The sequence below is a fragment of the Loxodonta africana genome, chromosome 16, assembly GCF_030014295.1.
Source record: "Loxodonta africana isolate mLoxAfr1 chromosome 16, mLoxAfr1.hap2, whole genome shotgun sequence".
Taxonomy (NCBI): Eukaryota; Metazoa; Chordata; class Mammalia; order Proboscidea; family Elephantidae; genus Loxodonta; species Loxodonta africana.
In genome coordinates, this window is record NC_087357.1 from 38,655,707 (window position 1) to 38,677,423 (window position 21,717).

Below are 21,717 nucleotides of genomic sequence, written 5' to 3' on the forward strand. Positions count from 1 at the left end.
CAGTTATAGGAGCACAGGCAAGTTCCTTACCATCACAGTTCTTTCCAACCTCCTTTTCCTTCTCCTGTAAAAAGATGGGGGTTCAACTAGATGTTTTAGGCATCTTCAGTTTTGACATATTCTTCCAGCTTAGAGGTTTCACCTTAGACAAGAACTTCAATTCACTACTAGTGGATACTTGAAATGTTGTATTGAAAGGATTCTGATCCCAGGTCCAAACCAAGTGGATTGTGATGTCTACCAGGAAGAAGGTAGTCATGATACAACATGTATCTGACAGCCCTGCTTTAGAGAGCAATTCGCAAGGGAAGGATCTAGATTAGGGACCCAGCAATTCTGGGTATAAAGCAGCCGGAGCTCGATGCTCTTGCCTCTAGAACCTTAACAAGGTCGGTAGTAAAGCCAGGGAGTCAATTTGGGCCTTAGGCACAGGCTTCTGAGAGGAATTGAGTCATAGCTGGTGAGTTTTTAGAAATTCTAAATCTCAGGTATCTTGTTGTATTGGACAAATGTGCAATAATTCCTCCAAAAATGAGAGGTATCAAAAAGAGCAATGGGCTGGGAGTCAGAAGACCTGGGTTTAAATCCTGCCTCTGATACTTACAAGACTATGTTGTTATTAGGTATCGCCAAGTCAATTTCAACCTTGTGTGACAGAATAGAACTGCCCCATTGGGTTTCCTAGGTTGTAGTCTTTTTGGGAGCAGGATGCCAGGTCTTTCTACCACAGAGCCACTGGGTGGGTTCAAACCACCACCTTTCAGTCAGCAGCCAAGCACTTAACTGTTGTGCCACTATAGGACTTCAGAAATGTCACTTAAGCTATCTAGGTTTGCTTATCTGAAAAACAATATTACAAATGCCTGCCTTGCTTGCCACCCGATGTTATTTTGCAGCTTAAATGAGATAAACTTTGGAAACCATGTGCTATGCTACAAGCCTAAGGGATTGTTATCAAGTGACCCTGGAGAGGAAGTCTCTCTCCCTTAAACTTCTCATTTGTTGTATGTGTGTTTTTTTTTACAGGTACGTCAAGAAGGACAAGGCAGTTCGGTACTTTTCCAGGCAACTATGTAAAACCTTTGTATCTCTAAGAAGACTGAAAACCAGAGATTGTTTTTTATTGGAGAACAGGAGGAAGCATAATTCCTGAACTGGGCTCTTTCTTTAAACATTGAGTCAATAGGATAATTAATGCAGTGGATAAAGTGAGAAGCAAAAGAGAGGGACAGAGAACTGTGATGTTTAAACCCAAGCCTGTCTTAAGTTTACTGTGTATCAATCAGGCAGGGCCGAACCACATGCTAAGCAAAAAGGAATGAGGCAAAGCCGTATTTACTTAGCTGCTTCTGGAGCCGCTCCAGCCTTCCCCTCCCCTCCACCTCTTGGGTAATCTGACCCTAAGCACAGTCTGGGAGAAGAGTTAGGCCAGAAATGCCTCATACTGCCCCAGCCTTGACTGGTCCTGGCTTAAAAGGGGCCCCAGCCATTCTCCAGAGGCTCTAAGCCTGAGACCCACAGATTCCCCTAGCCTCCATCCCCTGCTTCCCAGAACCAGCTGGCCCCCCAGTGCTGCTGAAGATCAGTGTGGGCTGCCAAAGCCAATTCTAGATGGTGGTGGAGGCCCGCTAACTGCCCCAGAATGAATCCCTCACTGGACTTGCTGAGGTTGTGGTGGTGGTAGCTATGATCGTGTCGGCCCCCAGCTGCTGGTGACCCACGCACAATGGAAGTTGTAAGGAAGGGTAGGAAATGTGTTCAGCACTGTGTGGCATTGCCCTGGGCCCCTTAGCTCTCAGACAGAAAAGCACACAAGGCTTGCCCCACATAGCTGGGGAGCTGGTGGCCAGGCAGCTAGGCTGAATTTGTATTTCTGGGTGATTGTGTCAAGAAACCCTGTACCTCTTGAGGTCACTTGCAGTGTGTTCCTTTCCCATATCACTGGCTTTTACAAATGGTCACCTTCAGGGCAATATGGCCTCATTTGATGGAATACCATTCTAACCTTTCTTTTCTGGCTTGTTTTTGGCTGGCAGGGTTCGGGGTTGGTAGGCATAACTTCATAGAAAACCAAGAATGGTGTTGTATCATTTAACACACACTGACAGATGCCAGATGCAGGGGACACAGATGACCAAGACATACTCCAAGCCTTAGAGGGGGCTCATCATGTCAACTCGAAATGCAGTAACCTGGGGTTAGGAATCTAATGCACCCTGATGAGGCAGCTCCTCAGAGCAGAAGGAAAGGTGCAGGGGCCCCAGGCTGACGCTGGGAGGCATGTTTCTGCGACTACCGTTGGCAACCGGGAGGTCTGTTCCTTGTGGTGGCCAGATCCAAGGAGCGAGGCCCTGCCCAGCCCTGGGGTGCTCAGTCACAACTTTGTCCAATTCAGGGTCTCTCTGCTAGACCCCTTGGGGAGACAGAGATGGAAATGACCCACTCCCTGCCTTCTGGAAACTCAGAGATAACTGGGGAGACAGACACAGAAAAACACTAAATCAAGAGAGACTGTGATACGTGCAAAGAAGGGTGTGCGTGAGGAGAAGATACATTTTCCTTGGAGGGATCCTGGAAAGCATTGTCATATTTCTGTCTCCATTAGCTCACCTTCGAGCAATTAGGATGCCGGAAGAACCTTTGTTTGAGGGTAGTTTATGGCTAGAGATGCATAGGATTGTTGCTGGTATCTCCAAACTCTCGTCCTCCCCACAGGTACGCATCTAAGATCACAAACAGGAATGGCAATTGAGGGTGGAAAGGGTGTGTACAGGAACCCCTGGCACTCTGCTTATAGCTCAGAATTACCCCTGGATGGTTGTCCCAAAGTCTGGAAAATTTATAAGTAGCAAAATTTATATTCAGTGCCTCTGCCTCAGCTTCTGTCCCCATCTTAGCCCACCAACTTCCCGCCCTGCACCAGTCAGCCACAGTGCCCTCACTCTCTCCCTGTCCCTTCTTTCAAATCCTGCTCTCAGGAAAGAAACTACAACAGATTCATTCACACTGTAGTGTAAATGATAAGAGGTATTCGTTACCTCTTCCCAGAGATACTTGTTTTTAACTAAGATAGCCTTAATCCCAAGGGAAAAAGGCTGTGGAACTAATGGGTTAGGAGTGGGGGGCTTCCTGGAAAGAAGGGCCTTCTTGATATTCCTTAGGACCTAGTAAACAATAAGACCCATTGCTTTAGAAGGTCTCCTCCACTATCCAAGGACCCTTTTTTCTGGCTCACTCTCTCTGAGGGAATATAGCAGAAGTGCACATGGACGTGCATTTTGCACAGCAGCATTTCACCCATTTGGGAATGTAACTCATGTACTGGCTAATGTGTTTCCTGGTCTTTCTTAGATTCAAACTGTTAATAACACAATCTTATAGTTTCTTGAGGGATGCTTCTTGATTAAGTGGGTAATTTTGAACCTCTTTAAATACAGCTAGAAAATAAAACCAATTTGTAAAGCCACATTTGCATATGATACCAGCCTCACGCATTTGTGTATCTCCAGAAACCCAGGTATGCCTCACCAGTCCGCCCGTCTTTAATAAAAGTCCTGTGTTAAAATTTGCGTCAAAATTCAGCTTCCTATGTATGATGAAACAAGGAACAGAGGATTCCAATTGCTCTTTTGTCTTCAGACATTTAGTAACATAAAATGCCTATTTTTATGCTGAAATGTTTATACAGGTTTATTAATAGCAAGTGCAACTAACTGGTGGCATGCCTTGCAACACATTTTGATATATTAGCCACGCTTCCAGGTAAAGGCAAGCCCCAAGTTACTTAACCTTTTGCAGTCTCTCTGGGCTCAATAAAAGAAAAATCATATGCTTACGAAGTGGGACTGTAAATATGTACATTTAACTTTGTATAGCAGCCATGTACCTACCTTGTATAGAAAAATGATTTTTAAAAATTTGAACGGAAGGGGGGTAAGATAAGGAAGTCATGAAGTTTTTTTTTTTTTTTTTAATTTAAATGAAGGAATTCCAAATAACTCACCTGCAGGTTTTTAGCACAAAAATAGCCATTGTAAAGTGTTAAAATGCTCAGTCATTCTGAGAGAGAAGGTAACTGTAATCTGTTAGGTTTTTTTTTTTTTTTTTTGTTCTGGGTTTTTTGTTTTTGTTTTTTTGCAGTCCTTTTTAATCTGCAGTAGTATGCTAGGACAGGTCACTACAAAAAATATTAAAGAGATTCTGAAAAAAACTGACATGACATATAACCAATTAAAGTATTGCCATTTAAATTACACACCAAGAGCATGTACTGCACAGACACGGATTTTTTTCTGTTCATCCGTTTTTCCTTATTGCAGTGGATTGATTTAAAAAAATAGAAGTGTTGAATTGCTACTACATTTGCTGTACATATTATTTAATAAACTATTCCAAATTGCGTGGCATGTGTTCTATTTGTCGTTTCCTTCTTTTGCCAAGCTTCGCAAATGAGGCTTATATTCACTGCTTTGATTTCTAATAGCGCTCTTTTCCATTCTTAGGCACATACCATCTGGCTTCCTTGAAGATACCCCTTCTTACTTAACTCGTTTCTCAATTACCAAACCCTATGACTCTCTGAATTAATTGATTAATGTTGACCACTTCACCATTCTTTCTAAAATATGCTTTTGTTCTGGTTACAAAAGTCATGCATGTTTGTCTTTAAAAACAAAAGTGAAACATTACAAAATAGGTATAATGGGTCTTGATTTGTTCCAGCAGGTATGGGTACAGGAAATGACACAGCACTTTTTCTAAATCAAATTAAGTCTGGCTATGAGTTTTCTCTTGCTAGGGTGGGCAAAATGCAACCTGTCTTCTTATCCTGCAAGCCAAATGTATCAAGGCCGTGGCATTAGGCATCCAGAGGCCCCTAGGACCCCATGGTCATTACCACCGCCCCTCAGTCTGGGGTGGGATTGGCTAGCACACGGTGTAATGGGACAGCGCCCTTACAGAAAACCCAAAACCTCCACCCCCTCTCCCTGGATTCTGTCCCTCACCTCCTTCAACTCAAAGTGCCAGTCTGCACAGTCTTCGGGGTGACACAGTGGAACCCCTCTCAGTGGGCTGAGGCCCTAAACAGAACTGGGAGAGTTGTCTTCAAGAGATCTGACAACCTCAATACTGGGCCCGAGTCATAGGAGCCTTTTAAGCCTTCTCTCACATCCTCCATCCCACCCATCAGCTGTCCCTTCAAAATGCTTTTATAACCCAGCCACTTCTACCACTATCAGCCAGCCAACCCACTGCCATTGAGTCGATTCTGACTCATAGCGACCCCATAGTGTCTCCAAGGCTGTAAATCTCTCACAGAAGCAGACTGTCACATCTTTCTCCTGAGGAGCCTCTGGTGGTTTCCAGCCACCATCCTACCGGTTAGCAGTTGACTGCTTTAACCAACCACGCTGCACCACCAGGGCTCCTTTACTGCTATAGTCCAAGCCATCTTCACTCGCCTGGATCAGTGCAATAACCTTCTAACTGATCTCCCTGTTTCTACCCTTGCTCCTTCTAGTCTTAACTCCAGAGTAATCATTTTAAAGTTGGCCCAAAACCCTCTATTGGCTTTCCATATCACTGAGAGGGTTACTATGGCCTGCAAATCCATAGGCATACTGCCCTACCCCTCTCTCTTACCTCTGATCTCACCTACTAAGTTCTCATTGTTCATTCCAGCGACATAGTAAACTCATCAGGCATGCTTCAGCTTTAGGGTCTTTATGCTTGGTGGCCCCTCTGCCTGGAAGACTCTTTCTCCCCGAAGCCATGTGGCTTTAGGTCTTAAATCCCCTTCTCAGTGAGGCACTTTCTTACCACTTTATGTGTAATAGGAACCTACTGTCCCCACCTCAGCATTCTACCCCTCTTCCTCTGTTTCTCCTTTACATTTACCACCATCTGGTATACAAATACTAGTTGTCACAATCCATGAGGGTAATGATTTTGTTTTGCTATTACATGCCCAGCACCAAGAAGAGTGCCTAACAGATAATTGGTACTGAGTCACTCAAACATCTGTTGAACAAATAAGAGTGAATGAATCCCTGAGGCCAGAGATCCTAGAACTGAGAATATGGTCTACTAGTAACGTAAGAAGGGAAACATCATGCCATTTCCTTACGGCAGCTGAAACAGGTCTGAAATTAATTTCTCAAATTTTTCTTGGCTTGTGAAAATATAGAAAGTGAAAGTTCTCTGTTATTACACTCCTAGTTTAAAGACATAATCACTGTTTACTCTGACATATGGTCCTCTGAGCTTGCTTCTCTGCAGTTACTAAATTCACACACACAGAGCCCTGTAAACAATTGCTTTATGCATGTTTTTTCTTAACAGAGTTTGGGTGTGTTTACATAATTTATATAACCAGTCCCTATTGATGATGCAAGTATTTGAGGTTATTGCCAGCTTTTACCACTACAAACAATGCTGCATTGAGTGGAATTATTGGCTCAAAGAGCAGGAACATTTCAAATCTTAAAATATACTGCCAAAATGCCTTCCAAAAAATATTGTATCAATTTATACTCCCGCCGAGACCATGGGAGTGTCTGCCTCCCCACCACCCAATTAAAACTACTCCATCGTCAGCTTCCATAAAACGCTGTTCTTTGGTTCCCTAAACCCTTCTCAATCCTCCTAGTTCTTCACTGCATTCTCCACCCTCTGTTATTCTCTCTCAACACATACTTCTTCAGGGAGCAGATCCTCACAATATAATTACTGCAGAAATGATTAGGTGTGTAAGTAGTAGACACTTTATTGGCCATTTGTTGACTTGTGTCACTGGGAAGAATGGGGTTGGAACTAGCCTCAGGCAGGAGTGAGGCCAGCTCAAACTTTCCCTGTTTAATTTCTGGCTTTGTTGGTCTCATTTGCCTACATTTTCAGCTACTGAATGGAGCCGTGGGAAACATGGCTGCAGGCAACTCTAGCCTCATTCTCCCAGTTCTCTCTGACTCTAGGCTAAATTCTAGTGGATAAGGGGTTTCCTGTTTGGCTTCCTTGAAAACAATTCCAGACCGTGTCAGGTCCAGCTTGGATGTTTACCCTTCCACGGACTGGTCATTTTGGTCAAAAAGGGTGGAGTATGATTGGCAGCTCCAAAAGAACCCCATGGAATGGGAGAGAGGCAGTCCCCCAAGGAAAAGGTTGTGGGGGAAGGAGGTGTCCTGCTATAAGAAGGGAGGGAGGAAGCTAGACAGACAACTGAGTACTCCACTAGTGCAAACTGGACTTTGAGAAGTTATTGTGAAGAACTTTGGAAAATATAACACTATTGTCCTGCCCCAAGGCAAACTTCAGTGTGGCTGAATGCACGCTACGTGCTGAAGCTCTGCTAGCCAGGGCCTTGAGATGGACACAGTAGAGGAGGGGGCTGATGTGACCAAGGGGACACAGGACAACTGTATCAAACACTAAAAATATTAGGACTCTTCTGAAAGGGAACAAAGATGAGTGTCTTAAAAGGCACGAAGGATGTTTGAATGAGCTGTACCTGGGTGTGTTCACCAAGTGTTGGCATGTAGAAATCAAGCCTGTTTCAGGAAGAATTAACTGAGACCTTTTAAGACAAACAAAAGAAGTCGCTACTCTATACAGTTAATTCGTGGAATGGATTAACTGAGAAGGCAGTTCAGTTGAAAATATTCAAGAAATTTTAAGATGAATCCATACATGCAAAACCCCGTCATAAGATGTGAATGACCATGTGATGCTTTAGCTTATGAAATCTGCCCTGGAGGACAATTACTCTGCTGTTCCATTACCAACACTCTGACACCATCAGAGGCAAAATAATGGGCAGATTAAGAGTCTGTCTAGTCCCTTCTGGCTTATGTGTCTTTTAAGTGAGATCTGACAAACTGAGATGAATCTAAAAAAAGAGAGGTAGAGCTGAGAATTATCTTCAAAATAGTAGTATAAATTATGTAAATTAACGATAGCTTATTTTATCAAGGACAGTGATCCTTCAAGTGTGATCCCTGCACCCCTTGAACACTCACAATGTCCATGCTATTTTTCTAATACTAAGCTTCCAAGATGGCCCCAAGTGATCCTCACTTCCTGGTATCCACACCCTGTGTATTCCCTTCTGCATTCTATCAAGGTTGGCCTGTCTGACCAAAAAGATAAGGCAGAAGTGATGGTATGTCACTTCCAAGGCTAGTTCATAAATGACATTGTGGCTTCTGCCCCTTTTGCTTTGGATCACTCATGGTGGGGGGGGGAAGTCAGCTGACATGTGAGGACACTAACTCATGAAGAGGCCCATGTGGTGAAGAAGGCCTCCAGCAAACAACTCGCAAGGAACTGAGGCCTCCAGCCAATAGCCATGTGAGTGAGCTTAGAAGCAGAGCCTCCAGCCCCAGGCAAAGCATCAGATGATGGTTACCTTGGTCAACATCTTGACCAACTTCATGGGAGGTCCAGAGCAAGAACCACACAACTAAGCTACTCCTGGATTCCTAACCCACAGAAACTGTGAGTTAATAAATATGTGCTGTCCTTGGAAAGACCCCAGTGGTCATGACCCCCAGACCTTCTGTTGGCCCAGGAACGGAACCATTCCCGAAGCCAACTCTTTAGACATGGATTGGACTGGACAATGGGTTGGAGAGGGATGCTGGTGAGGAGTGAGCTTCTTGGATCAGGTGGACACTTGAGACTATGTTGGCATCTCCTGCCTGGAGGGGAGATGAGAGAGTAGAGGGAGTTAGAAGCTGGCAAAAAGGACATGAAAAGAGAGAGTGGAGGGAGAGAGCGGGCTATCTCATTAAAAAAAATAGGGAGAGAGTAATTGGGAGTGTGTAGCAAGGTGTATATGGGTTTTTGTGTGAGAGACTGACTTGATTTGTAAACTTTCACTTAAAGCACAATAAAAATTATTAAAAAAAAAATAGGTGCTGTCTTAAGCCACAAATTTTGGGGTAATTTGTTACACAGCAATAGATATCTAATACAATGTTATTTGCCCTTTTTTGCTGTGTTGACATTTGAGCTGATGACGTAAAAGTGGTGGGTAAAGCTGCTGATGGCTTAGCGTGAATCAAGGCAGTGGTGCCAACCTGTTCTAGTATTCATTGTATTCATCAGCAGCTTGCAGTCACACACAGTAAAAACAAAATAAAATAAATGTCTTTATAAAGCAGTAAAAGTTGTTTTAATTAAATATGTGTCTTTTTAATATTCTGTGTGGCTTTGACAAATGCTCATAAAGCACTTCTGTAGCACACCAAAGTACCATGGTGTCTTGAGAAAAGCACTAGCAATTATTTGAGTTTTGAGCTGGGCCAGCCCTTTCTTCATGGAACACCACTTTTACTTGAGATAATAATAGACACACTGTGAGTATTTGGTAGACACCTTCTCCAAAACTAGCAAAGTGAACCTTTCACTTCAAGGAAAACAACTGATGGTGTTTGTTGCCACTGATAAATTTTGGGCCTTTGGGTGAACATGAGAATTTTGAAAAACTTGTATCTTCAACCATGAGCTTGACAGTGCCCCAATACTTTATGCTTTCTGAGATAAATGGTGGTATGAATGAATGTGATTTTTATGTCATACAGTGAAATGAATCAACATTTGAAAGATCTAACTCAGAAAGCCAATATTTTCCTAATGTCCAGTGCATGGTGTTACAAAATCACGCATGGGTAAAAGATCCAAAGTGCAAGATAGACCAGTGGATTCCAATATAACAGAGTATGAGAAGTTCATTGATGTGGCTGCAGATTCTATTTTGCAACTAACCTTCAAGAAACAACCATTTGTCAAACTGTACGAAAGTGAATATCCACTATTATCTGAAAAGGCTATTAAAATATGTCTCCTTTTTCCAACTCTGTATCTGTGAGGCCAGATTTTCTTCATAGACCTCAAGCTAAACAACATATTCCAACAGATTAAACACCCAAACAGATGTGAGAATTAACCCATCTTCTATTAAATCACACATTAAAGTTGCAAAAACTTGAAACGATGCTTCTTTTTCACTGAATTTCTTTGTTTTAGAAAATACAGCTGTTTTCATTAAAATGTGATGTTAACATACCCATAAAACCAGTGCTGTCGAGTCGATTCCGACTCATATATAATGGGTTTATTACTGTTATTTTAAAATAAATTAATAAATACTTTAATATTGTCTTAGTCTTAATTGCTAATTCCATAAATATTGAAGACATAATTCACATGAACCAGTGTTTTTGGGGGGGAGCCTTAGTAATTTTTGAGTATAAAGGGATCCTGAGACCAAAAATTTTGAGAACTTGTGCTTAGAATGCTTTCAGCTGTGAGTAACAGGAATCATAAGTCCTCTAGGCTTAAACAATAGCGAAATTCACTGCATCTCATAATGGGTAGGGCGGATTTAAAAGCTGGCTGATTCACTGGTTCAGAGATGTCATCAAGAACCCAGGTTCTTTTCAATTTTCGAAGGAGCCTAAGGCAGATCCTCCTCATGGTCATACAATGGCTGCCAGTAGAAATCCAGGCTACATGATTCTTTCCCCACATCCAGTAGCAAGGGATGGCAGTGAGAGAGACACACTAAAAACCTTTCCCCTAGCCTTGGGATGTTATTTCTTCCTTTAGTCTGATGGGCCAGCTTGGGACTCCTGTCCACCCCTCAGACCTGCAACAGGAGAATGCATGCAGTAGCTGGCTTAGGCTAAATGGAATCCACGCTGGAACTGGGAGGGGCAGGTGCCTGGACCTTAGTCAGTTTCTGTTAGGAAGGAGAAAGAGGGATGTTTGGAGAGTAACCTGCAGTGTCCACCACAGAGCTCTCCAGTTATCCCAGTACCAACTATGTACCAGGCACTTTTTGTGCGTTATTTAGTTTACTTTTCATAGTAACACCATGAGGTAGGTATTCTTATGTCCATTTACCGGCGAGGAAACTGAGATTCAGAGGGCTTAAGCCTATGGACACACAGCAAGTAGGTAGATTCAGTCCTACTCCAAAGCCAGTGTCCTTTCCATTCCTTCCTGTATCCGGGGGACAGACATCAGGGGAGAAGTCCATAGATCAATACACCTCTGGAACATTAAAGTTTACCAGAGATTCCAACATCTTCAAGAACGGTGACCTCATAGGATAATGATAATTGTGGTAATGATGGCTACCATTTGATGAGCACCTACTATGTGCTTGGATATTGAAAGTTCAATAAAAACTCTATGTCCCTCCTCAGTCTTCTGCAAGAGCAGAGACAGCAGCAGTGGCATAGAAGAAATCTTCAAGTAACCCCAGCCAATTCCATGCCACCTTATTCTTTACCATTCACAAGCCTCTTGGAAGTGTGGTCCAGCCTTGCTGCTTCTGCCTCTGCTTCCTCACCATCACACCACGTTATCACCTGCAGTGTGGCTCCCCTACTCAGTGTTACAGACCTGCAAAGCTGAAAGGTCACCACAAGCTTTGTCCTCCCCCTTATTTTCTGTGTCAGTGAAGAACGACATCATCTGCAGTAACAGATGGCCTACCGAATAGCAGCTTATGTGACACAGATGTGCCTCAGTATCTCAGTGAAAAAGAAGACAGCTGCTGGTGGTGTTTAGAGGTTCAGTGATGTCAGGGCTCTGAGTCAGTATTTCTGATTCTGTTGACAGCCTTCTCATGATTACAAGATGGCTACCATGACAGCTCCAAGTTTCTCATCCTTATATAACTGCATTTGAAGGCAGGAAGCAGGGGACAACACAGGACAGAGGCTTTTCTCTTTGTGTCAGTTCTTTTCTTGGAAATTATCTTGAATTTGTCCTTTTCTCTCTAAGAATTCATCGTCTTACACCCTCCCCTCAACTGATGCCACTTCCTGAAATCTCTTCTTCCTACTCCCAAAATGATTGCAGGGTTAGAGATGTCCTCATCACCTTCAACTTGGGAGTCCAATTGTAGGTGAGAAGTCTTAAGTATATACAGATATATTTTTTTAAGTTTTAAAGAATCAAAGAAAGTTCCCTTAGCTTAGGGCACTGGGAGTGGAGGAAGGCAGCCATCGGAAAGGGGGATGTGCAAGAGCAGTTGGCATGGAACTGAGGGCACTTCCAGGAAGTTATGGAGAAAAAAGGCCAGATGAGATAGGGCAAAGGGGGGAACCCAGGAAGAGAGAGAACAGGGCTTTCTAGAAGTTTTATAAAGAAACCTGGCAGAAAAAAGAGGACGTTAAGCTTTAATCCAGGGGGCATTAAAATATCAACCCAGAGCAGGGTCAGGCCAGAGATAGAATAAGAGTAACAATAGCTCCCGTTTACCTAGAAACAATGAAATCTCTTATATACAATTACAGCAACCTTTCAACGACCTTGCAAGGAAGGCCAGTCCCCTTTTTCAGTTAAGAAAATACCTCTCCCGATTCTTATTGTTCCTTCAGCTACTGCCTCATTCCTCTCTTTATAGCAAAACTCCTGTGAAGAGCTGTCTGTGCTTGCTGTCTCCAATTCCTCTTCTGTCATTCCTTGCTTGAATCCCTAGAACAATATTCTCATCAGGACCCTCAATGACCTTCGAGTCATTAAATCCTGCAGTTGATCTCAACCCTCACTCAACTCACTTGGCTTTTCAGCCACATTTGGCTCACCTGATCACTCCTCCCCGCTCGAAATATTTTCTCCCCTTGGATTCCAGAATGCTACCCTCTTCTTGTTTCCTTTCTCGCTCTCCTTTGTCAGTTCCTCCTCATTTCCAAGACTTTAAAGTTGGTGCTTCCCAGGCCCAAGCCTTGGACCTCTCCACTTCTCCTACACCCTAGTGACCATCGGTCTTGTGGCTTTAAATATCATCTATATGCTGGTCTCTTGCCTGGACTTCAGACTCCTATATACAACTGCCTGCTGAACATCTTGGCTTAAATATCAGTAATGGGCATCCAAAACTTAAATATGTCCAAAAGCACACTCCCAAAAGCTGCTTCTCCCATAAATCAAACCAAACCCATTGCTGTCAAGTTGATTACGACCCATAGTGACCCTATAGGACAGAGTAGAACTGCCCCATAGGATTTCCAAGGCTGTCAGACTGCCACATCTTTCTCCAGTGGAGCGGCTGGTGGGTTCATACTGCTGACCTTTTGGTTAGCAGCCGAGTGCTGAACCACCGCACAACCAGGGCTCCTTGCTTCTCCCATGGGCTTCCGTTTTCAGTTAATGGCAATTCCATGTAGCTGCTGTTCAGCCCAAAAAACTTGAGTCATCCTCAAAACCTCTCTTGTACCTCACTTTCTATCCATCAGTAAATCCTTTCAAATTTAGCCAGAATCCAAGCATGGCTCACAAACTCCTCTGTTTCCATGCTGGTTCCAAGCCAATAATCACCTCTTGCATGGATCATTGCAACAGCCCACTTATTGCTCCCCTGCTTCTAGTCTTGCCTCTTCTGACATCTATTTACGACACAGCCATCAGTGTTGAAAACATCAGTTAACATCAGTTAGATCATGTTAATCCTCTGCTCAAGGTCCTCTAATGACCTTCCCGCTTACTCCTAGTGATTGTCAGATGCCCCATGAGGCCCTGCCCAGGCGGGCTCTCTGCTGCTTCTCTGATCTCACTCGCTCAGCTGCAGATCCCACTGGCCTCCAGGTTTACTTCCTTTGCCTCAATCTTTCCCTAGATACCTGCATGGATTGCGCACTCACCTTGAGGAGGTCTTTACTCAAATCACTTTCCCTGAGGACTCTTCCCTTAACCATTTTTATGAGCGTTTGCAACTCTGCTTTATTTTTCTCCATAGAATGTAATACCATCTATCATACTATATATACATTTTTTTCCTTTTTAAAAAACTTATTTGAAAATAAGTTCAAGTTTACAGAAAAGTTGCAAGAATTGGAGAGTACAAAGAGCCCCTTTGTTCAGATTCACGTGTTATTAACATTTTACCCTGCTTGCTTCATCATTTGCTCTCTTGCTTTTGTTCTTCATGCCTTTCTTTTTTTCTCTCCACTCACAGACTCACACATTCACATAACTTTTTTTCATTTGAGAATAAGTTACATATATTTTGGTCCTTTATCCCCAAATAAATCAAACCCATTGCTGTCAAGTCAATTCTAACTCATTGTGACCCCATGTATTACAGAGTAAAACTGCTCCATAGGGTTTTCTTTTCTTTTTTTAATTTTGCTTTAGATAAAGGTTTACAGAGCAAATTAGTTTCACATTAAACAATTAATGCACATATTGTTTTGTGACATTGGTTCCCAGCCCTGCAACGTGTCAACACTCTCCCCTTTACAACCTTGGGTTTCCCATTTCCATTCATCCAGCTTTCCTGTCCCCGCCTGCCTTCTTGTCCTTGCACCTGGGCTGGTGTGCCTGTTCAGTCTTGCGTACATGGTTGAGCTACTTGTATTATTGTTTGTTTTATGGGCTTGTCTAATCTCTGGCTGAAGGGTGAACTTCAGGAGTGCCTTCAGTACTGAGCTAAATGAGTGTCCGGGGGCCATACTCTCGGGGTTTCCCCAGTCTCTGTCAGACCAGCAAATCTGGTCTTTTTTTTGTCAGTTAGAATTTTGATCTACATTTTTCTCCAGCTCTGTCTGGGACCCTCTATTGTGATCCCTGTCAGAGCAGTTGGTGATGGTAGCCGGGCACCATCTAGTTGTGCTGGACTCAGTCTGGTGGAGGCTGTGGTAATTGTGGTCCATTAGCCCTTTGGACTAATCTTCCCCTTGTGTCTTTGTGTCTTTTCCCTTGCTCCAGACAGGGTGGGACCAGTGGGGTATCTTAGATGGTCACTTGTGAACTTTTAAGACCCCAGATGCTACTCACCAAAGCAGAATGTAGACATTTTCTTTATAAACTATGTTATACCAATTGAGCAGGATGTCCCCTGAGACCTTGGCCCACAGCCTCCATAAGGTTTCCTTGGCTATAATCATTACAGGAGATCACCAGGCCTTTCTTCTATGGAGCCACTGATGGGTTCAAACCACAGTTTTAGGTTAGTAATCGAGCATAAATTGTTCGGGTCACCCAGGGGCCTATATCCCCAAATACTTCAGTGTATATTTCTCTTATATAACCACAGATCAGTCATCCACTTCATTAAGTTTAATATTGATAGAATATTTTTTATCTAATCTACTATCTGTATCCAATTTTGTCTATTGACCAAACGATTGTCCTTTAAACATTTCCCCCCCTCAAGTACAGGATTGAATCTAGTATCAGATATTGCATTTGGGCGTCTGTCTTTTTAATCTCTTTAACCTGAAATATTTTCACTGCCTTTTTTTGTCTTTTATGACATTGTCATTTTTGAAGATACAGCCCCATTTTACTTAATATGGGGTTGTCTGATGTTTTCTCGTGCTTAGATTCAGGTGATGCATTCCTGGCTGGAATGTTCCATGAGCAATGTTACAGTGTCATTCTGTCCCTCACTGGTGATGTTAATTTTGATCTCCTGGCAAGATGTCTGATTTCTCCATTGTGTCATTATTATTTTTTCCCTTGCAGCTAATAAGAAATCTGCGGGGAGGCACTTTATGACCATACAAATATCCTGCTCTTCATCAAACCTTCACCCTTGATTGTGCATCCAATAATCATTCTTGCCTGAATTAATCTTTACTATGTTGGCTGATAAGGAGCCCTGGTGGTGCAGTTGTTAAGTGCCTGGCTACTAACCAAAAGGTTGGCAATTGGAACCCACCAGCCACTCCGCGCAGAAAGAAGTGGCAGCCTGCTTCCGTAAAGATTTACAGCCTTGAAACCTCTGTGGGGCAGTTCTACCCAGTCCTGTGAGTAGGAATCGACTTGACGGCAGTCAGTTTGATGTTGGTGGTAACATGATTGTTTTCAAACTCCAGCCTTCCCTCCACATTTGCCAGAGTTCAACTATAAGTAAGAGCCTTCTTTCTCCTTCATTCATTCCTTTATTTTTGTATTTGTTTATTTATATATCTAGTTATTATCTGGAGCCCTGGTGGCATAATGGTGAAGAGCCCGATCGCTAACCAAGAGGTCGGCAGTTTAAATTCACCAGCTGCTTCTTGGAAACCCTATGGGGCATTTCTACTTTGTCCTATAGGGTCGCTATGAGCTGGAATTGACTCGACGGCGCCTAACGACAACAAGTTATTATCTATGTGGACTTCTGGATTCTTATTTTCTCTGATATGTTATAATTTCTTATTATTTTACTGCTCAAATTGTCTAACAGTTGGCCAGTGGGGGCCGCTTTAGGCTGGCTCTGTGTCTTCGTAACATATTCTATCACCTCTTTAAGTACTTCTTTACTTTCTGCATCACAAACTATTCCAGGCTCATCTTGTACCTATCCTGCCCCAACCAAACTAAACCCATTACCACATCTTTTTTCCTATGGACCAGCTGGTGGGTTCAAACCACTGATCTTTCAGTTACCAGCCAAGTGCTCTAACCACTGTTAACAACAGGGCTCCTTCCTATCCTGCCACAGCCCTGGAATTTCTTTGAGAAATGCTGGTTCCTTTTACGGTATTTAGAAATCAAGATCTGAGCTAGATCTACTCATTGCTCTGGAGTATCATCGCTTCTCCGTCCTTTCGGTAAGCAAACATATGCACGCAGATACACGTGCACATACTTACATAAGTACGTACACACAGGTACAAGCATATATGCACATAACTTAATGTATAATTTATCTTATTATTTGTACATTACACCAAAATGTCAGCTCCACAAGGGAGGAAATTTTTATCTGTTTTGCATAGAACAGTGCATAGCAAATGGTAAGTGTTCAATAAATAGTTGTTTACTAAAAGAGAAGAAAGAAATAGCCCCAGTAGGCTAAATGATTTGCCAAATTTTCAGAGCCGACAAACGGCAGAATTCTCTTTTATCATGCTGGTCACAGGGAAGGACATTATTCTTTCAGAGACCCAAAATAGGAACTGAAGTCTGGCTATACCTAGGATAGTGGCTGTCTTCATGGCCACTGTCCTGTCATTGACTTTATTTTTTCTGTCCTCTTTTACTTCCCTGTACCTCTATAGTTTGTATCTTCTCTTCCTATTCTCTGGGGTTTATACTCTCAAGTGGTCAGTGGGCTAGGTGGCCAGGCCTGGAGGTAGAAGACCAGGACTCAGACCCACATGACCCAGTGTTGATGGCTAAGACCTCTCCCCGGCTTGCAGTGTATCCTAACTAGGGGTGTGGGGTGTTGGTTATGGTGGTACTTGGAGATAGCAGAGTCACTACTAGCTGGCCTTCTGTTCTGTTCTCACCCCGCTTCAGCCCTGATGCTTCCCAAGGAATCACCACATGGAAGTGGAGTGTTGAAGGTAATAGGAGAGAATGCAGATCTAGAGAGGGTACGTGGAGACCCAGCAGAGATGAAGTCACCCACTAGGATCCCTGGCATCACGGAAACTGGCTCGGCCACTCTATCCGTCCTCAGATGCTATAAATAGTCAACTGCAGTATCAGTCGGGGCAGACCAGGCCAATGGCACAGACAAACCCTTGAGAGGAAATGGATTTGGGGGAGGATGGATTTACAGAGAGAGAGCAAATGAATGGGTGGGACAAGATGGGACTGACAGAGAGCCTTTGCCTGTCTCCCCACTGCACACAGAATCAGATCACTGACATTCAGAGCCCTTCCCACCCAGTTTTCCAACCTGCCCATCATCCAATAATGTCATTCTATCATTTCCACTAGCTTGTTCACTCTGTCTTTGCTGCCTGGTATGTCCTTTCTGCCTCCATATTGGCTCATGCTTTTAAAGCTTATCTCAGATTCCACCTCCTCTAAGAGGCAGTTCAAAAGGCCATCTCCGGAAGAATTGAGGCTGGTTGATTTGCTGACACTTGGGCTGTGAGTGTCCCTGCCAGTGGAGCAGGGAGACCTGGCCCTTGGAGCCTCCCTGGATTGTGGACCTGAGGGGCCTTCTGGGAGCCTAGGAATCTCTGAATAACCTCCTGCCCTCCACTTAAAAAGCCCTTCAGATCCTATAGCTCTTTCCTGCCTCCCGTGCCTCTCTTTGCTTTGTTCCTTGGTTACTGAATGATTCTGGGGAAGCCTCCTAACCTCTCTGGGCCTGCCACAGGCTGCGTTCCCTTGACCTCAGAGTTCAGCATGTAGGGTGTTTATTGAGGAGTGCCCCTGGGATCAACACTGGTGGAAGGGAGCAGGAAGGAAGCTGGACTGGGCAGAGAAGTTGAGCTGTGATGTTGGCCCAGTAGCCTCAGCCTATTCCACAGGGTGCTCTGCAGCCAAAATGACCCATCAAAGCTGTCCTATGTTGGGCCAGATGGCCAGTCCTTTACTCCTTTACTTCTACCTCCATCAATCACTGCTTGTGGGCTGCCTGGGGAAAGGCATGCCCTTGGGAAGGCTGCTCTCTGTAGAAGACAGTCCACCCTCAGCACTCCCAGCAGCTAGGAAACATGTCCTTCCTCAAAGAAGGACCTGGGCAGCACATATCAGGCCCTCTGCTTTCTCCTTTGTAAAAAGGGGGTCATGATAGTTAATTAGACTCTGTACACGATGAAATGCAACAATGTATGTAAAGTGCCTAACATATTCTGACTCAGTCAATGTTTAGTAAGTGAGGACAATGTTTACTCTCTAGATATTGGGATTGGGCTGGGCCTAGATGGGTAACACTGACCCCAAGCTACTGTTTTTCTCCTGGAGAGGGGGACAGAGGATGGCTTCAGGTGAACTAAAGTCTCAAATTTGGACTTTTGAAGTTTCTCTAAAAAACAACAAAAAACCCATTGCTGTCGAGCTGATTCCGACTCCTCAGGGTTATATACTGTTGCTGTGGTTGTTGGCTGCCATTGAGTCACCCTGACTCATGGTTACCCCATGCACAATGGAATGAAACACTGCCCAGTCCTGCACCATCCCTATGATCAGCTGCAGATCAGACCACTGTGATCCACAGCGTTTTTATCAGCTGATTTGCAATAGATGGCCAGACCTTTCTTCCTAGTCCATCTTAGTCTGGAAGCTCCGCTGAAACCTATACAGCATCATAGCAACACTCCACTGAGGGTCAGGTGGTGGCTGCCCATGAGGTACATTATCTGGTACATCATTCACCTGCATGGAAGGTAAAAACTCTACCACTGAACCACCACAGAAATACAATGACAGAAATGAAATATGTTCATCATACAACTTTAAATTTGGGGCCCATTAACAGATGAATTATATTTTTTATTAGTCCATTAATTATCTTGTGAACACCACTTTTATATTCCATGGTCTTTTTGTCTTACTTTCTCCAATATAAACGTTTACTATGAGCCACCTTATCTGTGATCTGGTTTTAGAATTTCTTCTCCTTTTTCAGGGGTGCTTCAGAAATGGTAGCGGCCCAGGCCTCTCTCTGCTTCTGGGAACCCTGGTGCCATCTGTGTGAGGTCTGCCTGTCCAGGTGGGATGAGAGCCAGGAGCAGGTGGGCAACACAGGTGTGGGCCTCCAGCTCTGCCTCATTTCCTTGTCTACTAGGCAAAGGACTGGCCTCTGGCCACCAGCATATCTATTCACGCCTTCAGTATCCCAGAAGGAACTGCAGCCTGGTCCAGTACTAGGTTTCCTTAGGCCAGGCGCTCCATGGAGCATGCTCTGTGCAGGTATCTAATTCACAGTGGCCACTTCAGGATTTCCCTGGGGCTGGAGCAGGAAGCAGTGGAAGAAAAGCAAGACTTAGGAGCCCAGGTCCAACCATGGTGCAGCCGAAGGCACTCCCTACCTGGTCCTGCCGCTGCCTGGCCTGGAGCAGAGCCAGGATGAGGCACATATGGGACCCCAGCAAGGGACGCACAGACCCTGGGAGCAGGGTTGGGAATTGGAAGGGACTAGACAAGCGCGAAGGAGCCCTGGTGGCACAGTGTTGAAGTGCTCGACTGCTAACCGCAATGTGGGCAGTTGGAACGCACCAGCCACTCTGCAGGACAAAGATGTGGCAGTCTGTTTCCGTGAAGATTACAGCCTTGGAAACCCTATGGGGCAATTCTACTCTGTCCTATAGGGCCACTGTGAGTCGAAATTGACTGAACGGCAACAGTTAAGTAACAGTTAAGTAAGTAACATAAGCGAGAGATAGGACAGGTCGGAGAGACGTCTTTGTTTTGCTCGCCTCTAACCTTGGCTTTCAGTTGTTTTCATAGAAAAGAGAAGCAAGTCACTCCGATGACATTTGAGCAGAGTGCCCAGGCTGTTGCACCGGTTTGGGGACATGGGAGCAGCTGCGTGCGCAGTGCCCTGCTGGCCTGCTGCGAGACCAGAGCTGCCGGCTCACTCTCTCCCATTGAGCAGGGCTGGGGCTCAGATCCAAAAGCTGGTGTCCCAGTCCCAGTGATACCTATGCTCCTTCAAGGGTCCTGGCCAGAAACTCTCAGCCCCAGAGAAGGCAGTGATCTCCTGCAATGGGAGCTTTGCAGTCATCCTGGCTTGGCCGCAAGCCACGTAACTTTGGATGAGTTATCTGGACAAGCCCAGAACTTGTCCCAGAAATTCAACGAGACCATATGTAAAGCCTAGCACAGCCCTAGGCTCATTGTCCATTAAAAGCGGGGGACGTGGTTCCCAGAAGCAAAGCCTCTACACATGGGTCTAGAGGGTCCTAGCAATTGCATCCTGGTTCTGGGGGTTGCCAGCTCTGCAGAGGTCAGACTTGGGGGAATCCGGGCAACAGGGTTCCCACCCGTCCATGCTGTAAAACTGCATTGAGAGCTGGAGAGATCCACCGTTGCCCCTGGCTTCTCAGTCCACTGCTCCTCTGGCCTTTTCCTGTCCCCCTTGCTTCCATTTCTTCTGCATTCTCCCTGTCCTCCTCTACTAGCCCCCCTCTCCCGTCTCCCCGTCCCCACCACCAAATACCCAGATATTTGATAGACGCTGTTTAGGTCAAGAAACTTTTGAGGAATGTATAATAATAACAAGGCAACTGAAGTTCAGAGAGGTTGTTTAAGGCCACTGGACTGGGGCTGGGCAGGAGTCCTAGCAGTCAGGTCTGAGGGAACAGGAAAGTATGGATAAATACATATGATGCTTGTGTTTTGGGGGTCAGAGTGTTAATCAGTCATCTGGTATTTTCTGAGTACACACTGTGTGCCCAACTCAGAACCAGCTGCTGGGGGAGAACAGGGAGAATCAAAAAATGATAGAAGATGAGGTTCCCCACCCCCAGAAAGGCTAGCATTCAGTCCCCATCAAAGACGCTGAGATCATTCTTTTTGATTATTTTGAAACTTTTACATCATCGTTAGAGGAACTTACAAAAAAAAAAAAAAAAAATTCTCCCCAATGCCATTTCCCATATGGCGTTAGTTTTTGTGCTTTCTCCTAATTTTTATCAATAGGTATACATGGTTTTTATTTTTTTTAACATGGTAGACAGAACATTTTGTTCCATCCTTTTTACATATTTGAAAACACGTTTTCCTGTCTACTCAGAGTCTTCCTGGTTATCAGTTAGTTTCATGTTGCATTCTATTCCCTCATATGGCCATACCATATTTAGCCACTTTTCTGTTATTGGTTGACTCTAGTTTTTTTGTCCTTATAAATAATGCTGCTATTAATATCTTCATACATATAGCTTTTTTTCCTCCTTTTAAATATCATTGGAATCAGCACCCAGAATGAGTTGACCATTTTAGAGCTCCCGCTGTGTAGAGCCAGACTGCAACTGAGAACAGTTAGCGATGAAGCACCTGAGGCAGAGATGGCCCCGCACACATCTGACTAACGCA

At 44.2% G+C, this 21,717-nt stretch overlaps 1 protein-coding gene across 8 annotated transcripts in view; it reads left to right on the forward strand.

Annotated features, from left to right (window-relative positions):
* SORBS1 (sorbin and SH3 domain containing 1) overlaps positions 1 to 3,984 on the forward strand; it is a 248,696-nt gene extending 244,712 nt beyond the window's left edge. For all 8 annotated transcript variants that reach the window (XM_064269549.1, XM_064269550.1, XM_023546906.2 and 5 more), the window contains one exon: positions 1,027 to 3,984. In XM_064269549.1, coding sequence (XP_064125619.1) covers positions 1,027 to 1,094 — 68 coding nt within the window. In that variant the 3' untranslated portion in view covers positions 1,095 to 3,984. The remainder of the gene's footprint in view (positions 1 to 1,026) is intronic.
* The last annotated feature ends 17,733 nt before the right edge of the window (positions 3,985 to 21,717 follow it).